The sequence below is a fragment of the Biomphalaria glabrata genome, chromosome 4, assembly GCF_947242115.1.
Source record: "Biomphalaria glabrata chromosome 4, xgBioGlab47.1, whole genome shotgun sequence".
Classification (NCBI taxonomy): Eukaryota; Metazoa; Mollusca; class Gastropoda; family Planorbidae; genus Biomphalaria; species Biomphalaria glabrata.
Window position 1 is genome coordinate 36,771,323 of NC_074714.1, and position 16,501 is coordinate 36,787,823.

At 37.7% G+C, this 16,501-nt stretch overlaps 1 protein-coding gene across 3 annotated transcripts in view; it reads right to left on the bottom strand.

Moving 5' to 3' along the window:
* Window positions 1–752: 752 nt before the first annotated feature.
* LOC106054052 (thyrotropin-releasing hormone receptor-like) overlaps window positions 753–16,501 on the bottom strand; it is a 121,406-nt gene continuing 105,657 nt past the window's right edge. For all 3 annotated transcript variants that reach the window (XM_056027868.1, XM_056027869.1, XM_056027867.1), the window contains exons 4-6: window positions 15,747–16,031; window positions 6,871–7,087; window positions 753–2,051 (exon numbers count right to left, since the gene is read on the bottom strand). In XM_056027868.1, the coding sequence (XP_055883843.1) occupies window positions 1,739–2,051; window positions 6,871–7,087; window positions 15,747–16,031 (815 nt within the window). In that variant the 3' untranslated portion in view covers window positions 753–1,738. The remainder of the gene's footprint in view (window positions 2,052–6,870; window positions 7,088–15,746; window positions 16,032–16,501) is intronic.

Sequence of the window (16,501 nt, forward strand, 5' to 3'; positions counted from 1 at the left end):
TCTAAAGCGAAATACAGGCATGTAATTCCAAGAGCATAGTCAAGAAAGGTTACAAATTTTTACCAGTGGCTTGGGCTCCATTAATAAAGTGTGAATAGTCTTCTGCCGAAATTGAAAATCATTAAATGTATCTCAACAAAGATGGCTAAGACAGATTTTAGGAGTCAGTCATAGAGATCGGGTCTAAATCAAAGAAATCATATGCCGAACTGGGAGTCGAATCCTTAGTAAGGTTGTGACAGAGCGTCGCATGAGGTTTTGCGGGACATGTTCTCACACAATATGAATTACGCAAAATAAGAGTTGCGGAAACAGCTTGCAGGAAAATACGCCGAACGGCGCGAGAGGGTCTAAGTCAGTAAGAATAGCACATTAGGTTTTTAAAATAAAATTTTTTAATAGCACTCTAGATACCTCAGAATATGCATTTTGTTGGCTTTCAATACCAGAAATAGTGCCCGGCGGCGGGGCTTCGCCCCGCGCTGGGGGAGCGCTGCGAACTCCCCCAGACCCTCTTGCTAGCAAGGGCGGGGAGTCTACAATGAACACTAAACGTCTTCCGAAAGGGTCAGATGTAATAAAGATTAATTATGTACACACACACACACATATATATATATATATATATATATATATATATATATATATATATATATATATATATATATATATATATAAATTTTTTTCCGCGGGGGGGGGGGAATCCCCCCCACCCCAAAACCCTCCCCGAAAAAAAATCCTGGCTACGCCCATGATATATATATATATATATATATATTTATGTACGTAAATCTTTTTCAATCTCTAATAGAAGACGCCCCGAATCTAGGAAAATCGATCTGTTTTAGAAACGTAATGATCTTTAGTTTTCAAGCTGTAAGGGAAGTCGCCCAAATGAATCTTCTGTCTTAGAAAAGTAATGATCTTTAGTTTTCCAAGGTTAGAAACAATGCAAAATCATTTCTCGGATTTTCTTTAGAATGGGCTATTAATCACAGAACTATATATTTACGCAAGTATATGAAACAAAGCCATTTCCTGTTAGCTTCCATTGAGAATATTGAGATAATGTTTCAAAAATCCAAGATCGAAATAATTCATGTCTGTTGATTTTAATAATCTTATGTACATTTAAATAGATTGATTACCTAGATCTTTCTAGATTATGTATCTAAAAATTGCAAAATAATAATTATGAGACGAAAGTACTCGTATTTTTTATGTTCAATTGCTAGATCTAGATCTAAAAATTAAATTATATGTTACATAGGTTAGGGTTGAAAAAAACAACAACTTTACTTTTTTATAACTACTTTACAAAACCACGCATTGTTTCAACCTTAAAAAAATTTTCACGACATTTTTTGTAGTGTTTACAAAATCTCCATGTCCAGTCTAGATATAGTATAGATATAAGTCTATAATTTAACATTAGTAAAAAAAAAGTGCACAAAAATTATCGTATACCTCGTAAATTGTATAGATAATCAACACATCCTCAATTTTCTGTACACGGGTCCACAGGATACACTTTAAAATTATAACTATTGATAGTAATCTGCCATAGAAGACAATCGTAAATGTATCTTTCCCTTTCAAACAATTTTTTTATGTTTAAACGTATGTGTAGGATATATGTTGATTGCTTGTATTTAAAAATATATGTAGTTTTTTTTAATGGTATTAAATGTTATTGATAGATCATAGACCTCATTTTTAGCAAATGTTATGAAATTTTTCAACATGTTGTTTCCTTGCTGACGTAGTCAGAAGATCTCAGCGGGTGCGTGCGGCTGCTGAAGCGGCAGTGGTGACCGTTGTTGCAGCTGCCGTGTCTGTATGACAACTTCTTGCCACGGCACTTCTGCTTGCAGAACATCCGCTTGAAGGTCGCCCAGAACTTGTCCGAGAACCAGCAGTACAGGATAAAGTTGCAGACAGACTTAAGTGCCAGCAAGCTGTGACAAATGTGGCGAAGGTAGGTCATCATATCCGATGAGGTCAGCTCCGGGTGCTTCTCGGGATCAAATTCCCTGAAGGCAACTACCGCCCTTAAAAAAAAGGAAAGTAAATACTGGATCAAAGAAAGTCCAAAAAAAGTGTTGGAACAAACAGCTTTACAAAATACAATATATTGGTCCACAATTTCTACAATATAAAATTCAAGGTTCTGATCACTCATTCATTCCCTCATAATAATCATTTATTCTCCCAGCTTCCGTGGACAAAATCAAACCCCGCTGAAGGGGGAGGGGTTAAACTCAAAACTCTCAGGATGGGTTTTTTTAACTAAAAGCCCTCTGGACGGGGGTTTTAAACACACCCCCCCCCTCTTGGCTACGCTCATAGAATCTGGTGACTGATGTATGCTTTAGGGGGTTTTATCGTAAAAATAAATTCGGAAGGGGGTTTAAAATCAAAATCCCTTTTGGCTAAGCTCTTGGAATTTTAAACTCAAAACCCCTTTGATTGCGCTGGGGCAAGTGATGTTTTAATAGTAAAATCTCACGTAAAATAAGCAAAATCAAAGCAAAAAATCAGTCACAAAATTCCCCCATCCTTCTGCGGAGAGGGGGGAGACATTTTCAATTTCGGGAAGGGGGGTGAATACCAAGAACACCCCCCCCGGCTACGCCCATGTGTGAGGGATTATCCTTAGATCAGTCTAATTATCCATTGTGTTTTTACATCTGTATGAAAACGTGTGTGTATTTAATTATAACGTCTAACACAATTTTAAAACGACTCGATCAAGACCTACAGGTAGGTCTCTATTTTAGCACAAAAATTAAAATTTGTCCAGTAAATATAGGGCCTACTAAAAGTGTGAGAGATTTTTTGGTGTGTATGTTTTTTTTAGGGGTGGGGGGAGGGTGTACAACACGGTTTGTGACGCTGGGTTATTCTCACTAAGGTGTCTCTCTAGATCTATGACTGACAAAATACAAATAAATATGTGAAGAGTGGAGTGAGATGTAAACAGAAGCTATTATTGTACTAATGACTGTTCCACTGAATATACAAGCGACATAAAGTGTTGATTGAGATGTGAACAGAAGCTATTAGTGTACTACTGACTGTTCCACTGAATATACAAGCGACATAAAGTGTTGACTGAGATGTAAACAGAAGCTATTATTGTACTACTGACTGTTCCACTGAATATACAAGCGACATAAAGTGTTGACTGAGATGTAAACAGAAGCTATTATTGTACTACTGACTGTTCCACTGAATATACAAGCGACATAAAGTGTTGACTGAGATGTGAACAGAAGCTATTATTGTACTACTGACTGTTCCACTGAATATACAAGCGACATAAAGTGTTGACTGAGATGTGAACAGAAGCTATTAGTGTACTACTGACTGTTCCACTGAATATACAAGCGACATAAAGTGTTGACTGAGATGTGAACAGAAGCTATTATTGTACTACTGACTGTTCCACTGAATATACAAGCGACATAAAGTGTTGGGGGAGGGGCGTTAAATAAAAAATAGTTTGTATGAGGGACAGAAAGATGAGACTACAAGTGACGGGCCTAAGAAACGTTTGTGTATCCTCCATGCTAGATGTTTGTGTATCCTCCATACTAGATGTTTGTGTATCCTCATACGAGATGTTTGTGTATCCTCCATACTAGATGTTTGTGTATCCTCCATACCACATGTTTGTGTATCCTCATACGAGATGTTTGTGTATCCTCCATACTAGATGTTTGTGTATCCTCCATACTAGATGTTTGTGTGTCCTCCATACTAGATGTTTGTGTATCCTCCATACCAGATGTTTGTGTATCCTCCATACCAGATGTTTGTGTATCCTCCATACCAGATGTTTGTGTATCCTCCATACTAGATGTTTGTGTATCCTCCATACTAGATGTTTGTGTATCCTCCATACTAGATGTTTGTGTATCCTCCATAGCAGATGTTTGTGTATCCTCCATACTAGATGTTTGTGTATTCTCATACTAGATGTTTGTGTATCCTCATGCTAGATGTTTGTGTATCCTCCATACTAGATGTTTGTGTATCCTCCATACTAGATGTTTGTGTATTCTCATACTAGATGTTTGTGTATCCTCCATACCAGATGTTTGTGTATCCTCCATACTAGATGTTTGTGTATCCTCCATACTAGATGTTTGTGTATTCTCATGCTAGATGTTTGTGTATCCTCCATACTAGATGTTTGTGTATTCTCATACTAGATGTTTGTGTATCCTCATGCTAGATGTTTGTGTATCCTCCATAGCAGATGTTTGTGTATTCTCATACTAGATGTTTGTGTATTCTCATGCTAGATGTTTGTGTATCCTCCATACTAGATGTTTGTGTATTCTCATACTAGATGTTTGTGTATCCTCCATACCAGATGTTTGTGTATCCTCCATACTAGATGTTTGTGTATCCTCCATACTAGATGTTTGTGTATTCTCATACTAGATGTTTGTGTATTCTCATACTAGATGTTTGTGTATCCTCCATACCAGATGTTTGTGTATCCTCCATACTAGATGTTTGTGTATCCTCCATACTAGATGTTTGTGTATCCTCCATACTAGATGTTTGTGAATCCTCCATACTAGATGTTTGTGTATCCTCCATACTAGATGTTTGTGTATCCTCCATAGCAGATGTTTGTGTATCCTCCATACTAGATGTTTGTGTATTCTCATGCTAGATGTTTGTGTATTCTCATGCTAGATGTTTGTGTATCCTCCATACTAGATGTTTGTGTATTCTCATACTAGATGTTTGTGTATCCTCCATACCAGATGTTTGTGTATCCTCCATACTAGATGTTTGTGTATCCTCCATACTAGATGTTTGTGTATTCTCATGCTAGATGTTTGTGTATCCTCCATACTAGATGTTTGTGTATCCTCATGCTAGATGTTTGTGTATCCTCATGCTAGATGTTTGTGTATCCTCATGCTAGATGTTTGTGTATCCTCCATACTAGATGTTTGTGTATCCTCCATACTAGATGTTTGTGTATCCTCCATACTAGATGTTTGTGTATCCTCCATACTAGATGTTTGTGTATCCTCATGCTAGATGTTTGTTTGTCCTCCATACTAGATGTTTGTGTGTCCTCCATACTAGATGTTTGTGTATCCTCCATACCAGATGTTTGTGTATCCTCCATACTAGATGTTTGTGTATCCTCCATACTAGATGTTTGTGTATCTTCCATATTAGATGTTTGTGTATTCTCATACTAGATGTTTGTGTATCCTCCATACTAGATGTTTGTGTATCCTCATACGAGATGTTTGTGTATCCTCCATACTAGATGTTTGTGTATCCTCCATACCACATGTTTGTGTATCCTCATACGAGATGTTTGTGTATCCTCCATACTAGATGTTTGTGTATCCTCCATACTAGATGTTTGTGTGTCCTCCATACTAGATGTTTGTGTATCCTCCATACCAGATGTTTGTGTATCCTCCATACCAGATGTTTGTGTATCCTCCATACCAGATGTTTGTGTATCCTCCATACTAGATGTTTGTGTATCCTCCATACTAGATGTTTGTGTATCCTCCATACTAGATGTTTGTGTATCCTCCATAGCAGATGTTTGTGTATCCTCCATACTAGATGTTTGTGTATTCTCATACTAGATGTTTGTGTATCCTCATGCTAGATGTTTGTGTATCCTCCATACTAGATGTTTGTGTATCCTCCATACTAGATGTTTGTGTATCCTCATGCTAGATGTTTGTGTATCCTCATGCTAGATGTTTGTGTATCCTCATGCTAGATGTTTATGTATCCTCATGCTAGATGTTTGTGTATCCTCCATACTAGATGTTTGTGTATCCTCCATACTAGATGTTTGTGTATCCTCATGCTAGATGTTTGTTTGTCCTCCATACTAGATGTTTGTGTGTCCTCCATACTAGATGTTTGTGTATCCTCCATACCAGATGTTTGTGTATCCTCCATACTAGATGTTTGTGTATCCTCCATACTAGATGTTTGTGTATCTTCCATATTAGATGTTTGTGTATTCTCATACTAGATGTTTGTGTATCCTCCATAGCAGATGTTTGTGTATCCTCCATACGAGATGTTTGTGTATCCTCCATACTAGATGTTTGTGTATTCTCATACCAGATGTTTGTGTATCCTCATGCTAGATGTTTGTGTATCCTCCATACTAGATGTTTGTGTATCCTCCATACTAGATGTTTGTGTGCCGTTCGATTGAAGGAAGAAAGAGACAATAATAACATGGACTTTCTGAATTTGAGGGCTAGACAATTATGCTAACTGTGGGGGGGGGGGGTAGCGTTGTAACGCGTGCCGTTTACTGGTGGATTCAAGGCGATATACACACACATACCAACTATTTCAACAGAAGTGTTGTACGGGTATCAGGTAGAGATACGAGATTTTAGACCTCAAGAGCAACTGTTTCGTTAGAATATACAATGGCCAATGTGATGGGACTAAGAAGTTTTCATTCATACACTTTAATAGGGTGTTGCGGGCTCTTTGTTGTAGGATGAAAAAAAAAAAAAAGGGACATAATTAGCTAGCTAGAAAATTGTGTTGTGGATGGGGGAACGTTGTAATGCGGGCCGTTTTATTGAGAGGCTTAAGAGTGTTCCAGGCATATATATATATATACCAACTACTTAAACTAATATGTTTGCAATGACTTCTGTAATTAAATACAAATACCACTACTGTATTTTTTTTTAAAAAGATCACATGGGTTATCACCCCATTACCCATTATTCAGTGATATATATATATATATGTATATATATATATATATATATATAGAGAGAGAGAGAGAGAGAGAGAGAGAGAAAGAGAGAGAGAGAGAGAAATAATATTACTCACGTGTAGACCATATAGGGCGCGTGGCACACAAAAAATGCCAGGACTACGCTGACCAACATCATGGTGATCTTGAGCTCCTCACTGGACACAATGGACCTGACCCTCCAGTCCACTCCCAAGTAGTTCTGGAGGTAGCGCGATGACCGATGGATTTCATAGATGATCCGCCCGTTTAGAACCATAAGAGAGACCAATGGGACAATGGTCAGGAGAGTGACTAAAAGTAGAGTAACAAACAATACAGATGTAGATTCAATAGTCAAAGTCAAAGTTAAATAACAACCAATCATTACTGTTAGGGGTTTTGATGCTCGCTTCTTGTTAAAGTGTATTATAATGTTAGTGTGCTGTGCTGCACATACTTGCTGGACATTGCAACAAAGTCATAATATTGTCAGTCTGTCAATAAGTAAGGTACCCGTTAGAGCTGGGTGGACTCAGAGGAGCCCTAAGAATCACGAAATATAAAAAAAAACAGTCTTCACCAGGATTCGAACGCTGGACCCTCTAGTTTGGAAGCCATGCACTTAACACTCGGCCACCACGCCGAGACGAGAAGTAATCAGCCATCCCAAGAAATGTGACAGAATTATTTAGTTAGTAAGGACAGAGTGTAATGAATATTGTTCAAATCATCAAATGCGATTACGGTACATATGCACGACAGACCTAGGCTTTCTCTCTTGGAGGATCCAGGACCTACAGAAAGAAACCTAAGACAAGTGATAATGTAAGCCTACATTGCATATAAACAAATATAGCCTATTAAAATTTGTAGTCAGAGAAATAGCCTATACCTTTTACTTCCATTAATTTCCAATTATTTTTTAATGTATTTAAGAATTAAAGTTTAATTATTTCAACTTGAACCGTAGACATATATTATTCCTAGACCGGACATGGACAACACTACACACAAATGTGAACCCCCCCCCCCCCCGCAAAAAAAAAAAGGTGAAACAAGGCGTTGTTTTGTGCAGCATTTATAAGAACTTACAAAGAAGTAAGTTTTTTTTTTCCACCCTAACCTATATAATTAAATGGCTAGATCTCCTAGTAATTAAACATCGAAAAATAGAGAACTTTCGTCTCATAATTATTTTTTAAAAATCTCTATATATCGGTCTGTGATGTAATCATCATCAGATAAGAATTAGTTTCTGTTTCCGTTTTCTAGTCTAGGTTTAATATATATAGGTCGGTGACTTGCACGTTTTTCTTATAGTGATTAAAATATAGATTATCTATTGTTTATTAGGTTGTTTATTTTGTATTGTGTAGCAATAATGTATGTAATATACATCTCGGAATCATAGCCGCTGTTTTTCTTAAGACTTGAACTTTCTATACGTTTATAAAGATATTGTTGTTGTTTATGCGTTCGTCATTTTGTGGTGAACTTGTAAGTTTATGAACATACCATGAGACATTTGAGGGCCTTCTACTACATTTATATACAACGACCAACTCAAATCCGAGTTGAAACTCTTGAAAAGTAAAACTTAAGAGGTTGTCAAACTAGCCCCTTTTTTTGTCACAGTAATCTCCATTTCTTCCCTTTAAAAAAAGGTTTCTTCTAAACATGTAGATTTAACAGATTATAGTCTATATATTTCTTCCGAACACAGTGCAACAACCTAGCAGAGCCTGCGACGCCGCTGATCCACATAAGAAGCGTGGAGAGGGGATAAACTGCTGTGTGGGTGACATCGTTCCAACCATAGCTAATGCCCAGGCATCTCAATTCAATGAGATTATTCATGTGCAGACAAGACTTTTGTAGTTTCTTCTGAACTATGTTGATTTGGCGCAGTAGATTTGACCAGAATTCCAAATAAGCAAAAAAATCATAATTTTCCAGTGCATGAAGATTCTGTGCATTGCTTCTAGTGTCCATTCTTTCAGTTGTTGATTTAGAAAGTTTCTCCAACAGCTTGATGATTTTGTCGAGATGCAAGTAAACTGCCGACGCAGCTTCTTCTCTTGTGGACCATCTTGTATTACTCTCCTTTTTTAAACTCCCAGCTCCAGCTTCTTTCAGTGTGGCCCATCTCTGGGATGAATTGGAAAAAAGTTGAACAATTCATATACATTTAAAAAAGGTGACAATAGCTGGATCTATCTCAGCAGAATGAAGAGCTGCCAGGTTCAGAAAGTGATGATCACAGTTCAGAAATGTTGCCTTTGGATTTGTGTCTAAGAGACAGACGGCCTCTCATAGTGGCTGAGTTACCATATGTTTGACCTCTGCACAGTTCAAAGTACAGTCCAAAGTCTTGAAGAATTTTCAGAACTAATTCTTCATAATGTTGTGCATCAGGTTTCAAAACTTCAAATTAAGCCATGAATGGCTCTTTTATTTCGAAATTATCCACATCTAAGTAACCAACTATTAGTGATACTTGTTCTTGGTGAGAAACATCTGGGGTGGAATCAAGCAGCAGAGAAAAGTAACAAACTTGCTTGACTTTCCCAGTCTTTTCTCGCAGTTCTTCAGATAAAATTCCAGGCTGGATATATCCGAAGACTTTGCACTTAACTACAGCTTCTTCCACTTCTGAAGAAAGTGATTTTTGAAGACCACCACTTGACTCATCATCACTTACTTAAGATGTGTTCTCTGACTGTGGTAAAGGGTATTCCGCTGGAGTTTCTTCAGCACCAATTCTCTCATCAAGAGACATTTTCACTTCTTTGACTGCTGTATCTTTGTATGAATCATCTGAAAATGGTCTCCTTTGTTTTCAGTGCTCTAATCAGATTTCTTCTTAAATGATAAGGATGATGAAATAAACTACCCCATATAGCAAGTTACTTCCTGAGAATAACACGGCACTACTCAGCGCTATGGAAGTTACTCCTTAAAATTGAGAGTAACACCGCAAAGAAAGTGTTAATAATCTGTGTGGAATACATACAGCAGGGTCACTAACTTATATAACAAGGTGAAAAGCAAGATTACATGACAGTGACGTATTATATAATTTAATTAAAAACAAATTTCGGACACTCATTTGGGGGCGCCCTCAAGTGGGGGCCCGGGGGATCTTCAAATTCTCCCCTCCTCCCCCTCACTAGCTACGCCACTGTATTTATCCTAGGCATATCAGTGTTGATAAGTTTAAACTAAAGAGTATTTGAGAGAGGGACCAAGAGAGAGACATAAGTGTACACAGAAGTGGGACGGCTTAAAGTGCAGAAAAAATACGTTAAAGAATGAAAAATACGTTGCAGTAAAAATCCTTAGAGGGCGTTGAGTCTCAAGCAATTCGTTACCTTCCCCTGTACATCTTTTATTTTCCCGGATTGCAGCCCCTGTCTGGAACCCAATGAGTCTCCAAGACAAGAGAAGGGGACATTCAGACGCGAGATGTATGCTTTAGTAAGAATGAGACGGTGGAGCCAGTAAGATTATTCGAATCAATGAAGACCGGACCCCCCAGGACTACTGCATTGATATTTCTGTAATTTTACCGTCTGTTTAAGAGTTTTATCCTCAGAGTATGTATGCAAGTGTAGGTGTTGTGTATCAGTTTAGGTTTCAGACTATGTCGCTAGCGGATTCAGAACTTTGGAGTGGGGGGGGCGATTTTTTTTCAAACCCTAACCCTAAGCATATATATATAATATTATATTAAAAAAAAAGCAGTGTTTCTTAACCTTCAGCGAAAGACACACACACACAAAACAGCCATGTTGAGGCCTTTCTCTTGACAGCGAGGGGGCCTGGAGGAGCGCTGTAAGCTCCCCAAGTGCCAAAAGCGTTTGTTTGTTTTTTTTTTGCATTCTTCACTGCAGAACCGCAATCTTCTGAAATCTACAGCTCATTATTCATCCTATTAAAAAAGGACCGTTTGAATAATCTTTTAATTGAAAAATATTCTAATATGAATTTATAGGCCCTTTCTACATCTCAAATACAACCGATTTGTTCCTTGAAAAGATAAGATACCCCACATCTTTAAATTAAGGCTTTGAGGATCGCCGCCGAAAAAAAATTATTCGAAATAAGAAAAAAAACAAAAAAGCCATGTTGAGGCCTTTCTCTTGACAGCTAGAGGTCTGTGAGCTCCCCCAGTAGACGCCAAAAGCATTTTCTTGCATTCTTCAATGCAGAACCGCATTCTCATGACATCTAGAGCTCATTATTCATCCTATTAAAAAGGACCTTTTGAATAATGTTTTACTTGAAAAATATTCTAATATGAATTTACAGGCTCTTCATACATTGCAAATATTACAGGCTCTTCATACATTGCAAATACAACCGATTTGTTAAACATATTTAGATTAAGACTTTGAGGATCGCCGCCGAAAAAAAATTTATTCGAAAAATAATATTTTTTTAAAAAAAGCTCATTTATAAGTGATACATTTGGTTCAATAGGCATGTTTATAACTTTGTTTTGTTACAGAACTATAATTCAAAGCTCTAAACAAAAAATTTCGGAAGTGGGAGGAGAAATTAAGTGGACCAATTAGATTCTACTCTAAATTTTTTGAATTTTTAGGATTAAAGTGTATATTGTGAGTTATAGTCCCAAATTTGTTTTATTCAACACAAAAATATCAGTATGAGTAAAGGTTAGAAAAAGATGATTAGGAAAATAGTATTTGGGTTCAGAACTCATCTCAAGTGTTACTCTTAGAATGAGAACATTTCGTATGAATTCTTTCTAAGTTTGATTTAAACAAAGTCTTTCTTAAAGTCACCATATTTGACTTGTTTGTTTTCGTCTGGAAAGGGGAGAAGGCGGTAGAATGAAAACGATTAATCCTCGCTCCTTTTTATAATTTCTGCTAATGATTGCATTTGGCATTAAAGAATAAGGGTGGGGCCACTCGATATAAGAATTTTATTAATAGCAAGTATAAATTATATTAGTGACAATTTTTTATTTATTTTGTAATTTCTTTACTAAAATACAAAAAGAAAAAAGTATTGGTTTGTCCGATGGGCGGAAGGTGATTGCATGTATCGCCCCTCCCATCTGGTACAACTCTTTTTCATTTTATATTTACTAATGATAAAATTTGAGATCAGTGTGTGTGTGCGACATATTATACAAATGGGTTGAGACGTTAATATGTAGCTTATATTAATTAATTAACTAATTTTGTTCACAAACTATGATTTCTCCATAAAAATAGGACCACCACCGCCATTCAGAGGGCTAGAGTGGGGAGGGCAATAGAAGCAATCGCTCCCCCCCCCCCACCTCACCAAATCGGCTAAGATACCAGAAGCGTAGCGACATAATATACAAATTATATTGTAATTCAACAAATTCTGTTCACAAACTTCTATATGATTTGTAATTAACAGTAGGACCGCCCCCCACCCACACTCAAAGGGTTTAGGTTGGAAGGACAATAGATGTATTCGCCCCCACCCCACCCAATCGGCTAACAGGGGAACGACATAATATAAAGATCGGTTAAAATATCAATAACAAGTTTTAATTATATAGATATTTAATTGATTCCGTTAACAAGAGCTGTGATTTCTACAAATAAATTGGACCGCCCCCCACTCGAAAGTTTATGATTAGGGGGGGGGCGGGATTGATGTCATCGCTACCTCCCCATCCCATTAAATCGGCCAACATACTAGAAGGGGGGGGGCGAAATAATCTGGAAAAAGGTTGAAATATAAATAATTAGTATATACTATTTACATAACTAATACATTCATATACAAATTGTGTGTTTTCTGTACTAAAATTCGCCCCCCCCCCATTTTTGGTTGTGTGGGGGGTCGGCCAAGTGGGGGGCGGGCGATGGCCCCTACCGCCCCCTGGATCCGCCAGTGGGACTCTATGTGTTGTGTGTCAGTATATGTGTTGTCTTAATTCTATGTGTTAGTTGTCAATGTATGCGTTGCATTTCAGTCTATGTATTGTATGTCAGTCTATGTTTTGTATGTCAGTCTATGTGTTGTGAGTCGCTCTATGTGTTGTGGTAAAGTGTATGTGTTGTATGTCAGTCTATGTCTTGTATGTCATTCTATGTGTTGTGTTTTGGTCTATGTGTTGTGTGTCAGAGTATGCGTTTTGTGTTACTGTTTGTGTTGGTGTATGTCTAAAGTGGACATTACTTTTTAAGTTGGGAAAGTGAAATAAAATCTCTTTTCTTATCTCCTACTGTGATGTCTAAACAATGCTGGATTGAACAATATGTATTTTTGTCGTTGTTTTGTCCTCTAGTGAGTTGATCATGTGTGTGATACAATTACATGACTGACAACTTTTTGACAAGTTCTGCTTTTAGATGTATCAGAAGTTTCTCATCCACATAGACATATAGACACATCCACATAGACATATAGACACATCCATTTAGACACATTTTCCTTCCCATATTGTTCAAATTTAAAGGCTGTGAGGAACTAGTTTGTGAGACACGCTGTTATAGATGTCACTGTTATAGATGTCACTGTTATAGATGTCACTGTTATAGATGTCACTGTTATAGATGTCCATCTTTTAGATGTCCCTTTTATAGATGTCCATCCATATAGACACATTTTCCTTCCCATATTGTTCAAATTTAAAGGCTGTGAGGAACTAGTTTGTGAGACACGCTGTTATAGATGTCACTGTTATAGATGTCACTATTATAGATGTTCCTGTTATAGATGTCCCTGTTATATATGTCCATATTTTAGATATCACTGTCATAGATGTCCCTGTTATAGACGTCACTGTTATAGATGTCCATGTTATAGATGTCCATGTTATAGATGTCCATGTTATACATTTCCAACTTATAGATGTCCATGTTATAGATGTCACATATACAAATATCGTTATTACAGATGTCACCACTACAAACGTCTCTATTACAAATGTATTTTTTACAGATGCCATTATTATTACAGATGCCTTATTAGTGCCGGATTTTGACTTGAAAAGGCCCTAGGCTTTTTGATATATGGGCCTCTTTTAAAGTCCAGATATTATATGTTAGTTCTAAATATTTATTGTGAACCTTAAGACTCAAGATAGAACTTATGTTGCTTATAGGTAACTCCGGCCCTGCTAATTAGGCTACCTCTAGGCGTGTTTCGTTTGAAGAATAAAGTAAATTCGTAAACTAATCGTAATGAGTAAATAAGCAAAGAAAGCTGATTTGTCAGCGCAGGGAGAATAGACAAACACGTTTGCAATGTTTAACTATAACGTTACAGCCTTAAGTAGGAGACCATCTTCATGTCGTTATTTTTGTACCTGATAATAGAATCAATGAAGAGTAGATTCGGTTTGGTCTAACGAGTTATCTATCATTCGTCAATTGAGATCATCTATCACGATCTCTGTACATTGACACTGGGGGGTATCATTATATATTAATGCTATTTCTAGTTTACAATGCTTTTTAGAACTAGTGACTTTTGTAATAGAGGTACTTGCTCCTTCTTCGTGCTCTTTCTTATGGCTTATCATTCAGTGATACCACTGAATAGTAAAACTAGTGATTACATTTGCATCGGAGAAGTAAGTGAGCATACATTCATAATATAATCCGTATAGGTCATCGTTACAAATAAAGTCAAAAGTGAATATGATTTTGTAGCTAAGAAAAAAAATTAAAGGTATACCGCGTGCTTCAAAGACAAAACAACATGACTCGCACGTGACAAAACAACATGACTCACACGTGATAAAACAACATGACTCACACGTGATAAAACAACATGACTCGTACGTGATAAAACAACATGACTCGCACGTGACAAAACAACATGACTCACACGTGACAAAACAACATGACTCACACGTGATAAAACAACACGACTCGTACGTGATAAAACAACATGACTCGCACGTGACAAAACAACATGACTCACACGTGATAAAACAACATGACTCGCACGTGACAAAACAACATGACTCACACGTGATAAAACAACATGACTCGCACGTGATAAAACAACACGACTCACACGTGATAAAACAACATGACTCGCACGTGACAAAACAACATGACTCACACGTGATAAAACAACACGACTCGTACGTGATAAAACAACATGACTCGCACGTGACAAAACAACATGACTCACACGTGATAAAACAACACGACTCGTACGTGATAAAACAACATGACTCGCACGTGACAAAACAACATGACTCGCTCGTGACAAAACAACATGACTCACACGGGACAAAATAAAATGACTCGCACGTGACAAAAAAACATGACTCACACGTGATAAAACAACTCGACTCGTACGTGATAAAACAACATGACTCGCACGTGACAAAACAACATGACTCGCTCGTGACAAAACAACATGACTCGCACGTGACAAAACAACGTGACTCACACGTGATAAAACAACATGACTCGCACATGACAAAACAACACGACTCACACGTGACAAAACAACATGCCTCGCACGTGACAAAACAACATAACTCGCACGGGACAAAACAAAATGACTCACACGTGACAAACCAACTTGACTTGCACGTGACAAAACAACATGACTCGCACGTGATAAAACAACATGACTCGCACGTGATAAAACAACATGACTCGCACGGGACAAAATAACATGACTCGCACGGGACAAAACAAAATGACTCACACGGGACAAACCAACTTGACTCGCACGTGACAAAACAACATGACTCGCACGTGATAAAACAACATGACTCGCACGTGATAAAACAACATGACTCGCACGGGACAAAATAACATGACTCGCACGTGATAAAACAACATGACTCACACGGGACAAAATATCATGACTCACACGGGACAAAACAACATGACTCGCACGTGACAAAGCATCACGACTCACACGTGACAAAACAACATGACTCACACGTGACAAAACAACATGACTCATACGAAACAAAATGACTCACACGTGACAATGTAGTTGTACAGCTGGTTGTCATACACGTAAGCAAAGGTCACTACTAAAACCGTCTCGTACGCGTTCTTCCTGGCCAGCGTTGCCTGAATGTCAAAGAACTTGGGGAACATCAGAACCAGAGACACGAAAGCCAGTAGGACGATAATGATCCGGGCCCTCTTGACCGTACACATCCCCATGGCTCTCATGGGGTGACAGATGGCGATGTACCTCTCAACAGCAAGCATGACGGTGACACCGACTGTCAAGTACTGAAATATGTCCATCACTATGTCTGGAAAGATAAAAGAAAGAATAGTTTCCTAATAGAGACTAGCATTAATGTTCTGTTAGTACCTAGAACAGTGTTTCCCAAACTTTTTCCTTAACGGGACACATTCTGAGTATTTAGCGGAACAGTTTGCTTATTTTTCAGACATTAATTCACGTGGTGCCCTACAAGTTAATTATTCCAGTAGTTCGTGGACTCGAGTTACTCTAGGGTTCCGAGGAACACAGTTTGGGAAACACCGACCAGAAGAGGTCACAAGTCAAACAAGGAAATCATCTTTCAGTTTTCGTAGGGCTTTGAGTTCAGGCGGTAAAAGTTATTCACAGTAATCTGCTCATTGTTTACGCTTTGACTCTTAAGATCCGGTCTAGTCTCTTGAAGCAATAAAAGAAAGTCAAGGAGATAAAGAAGGGAGAGCGACATGAAGAAACGTAGGGAAAATATAATGGAACGCATTGATAGGCATAAAAAAA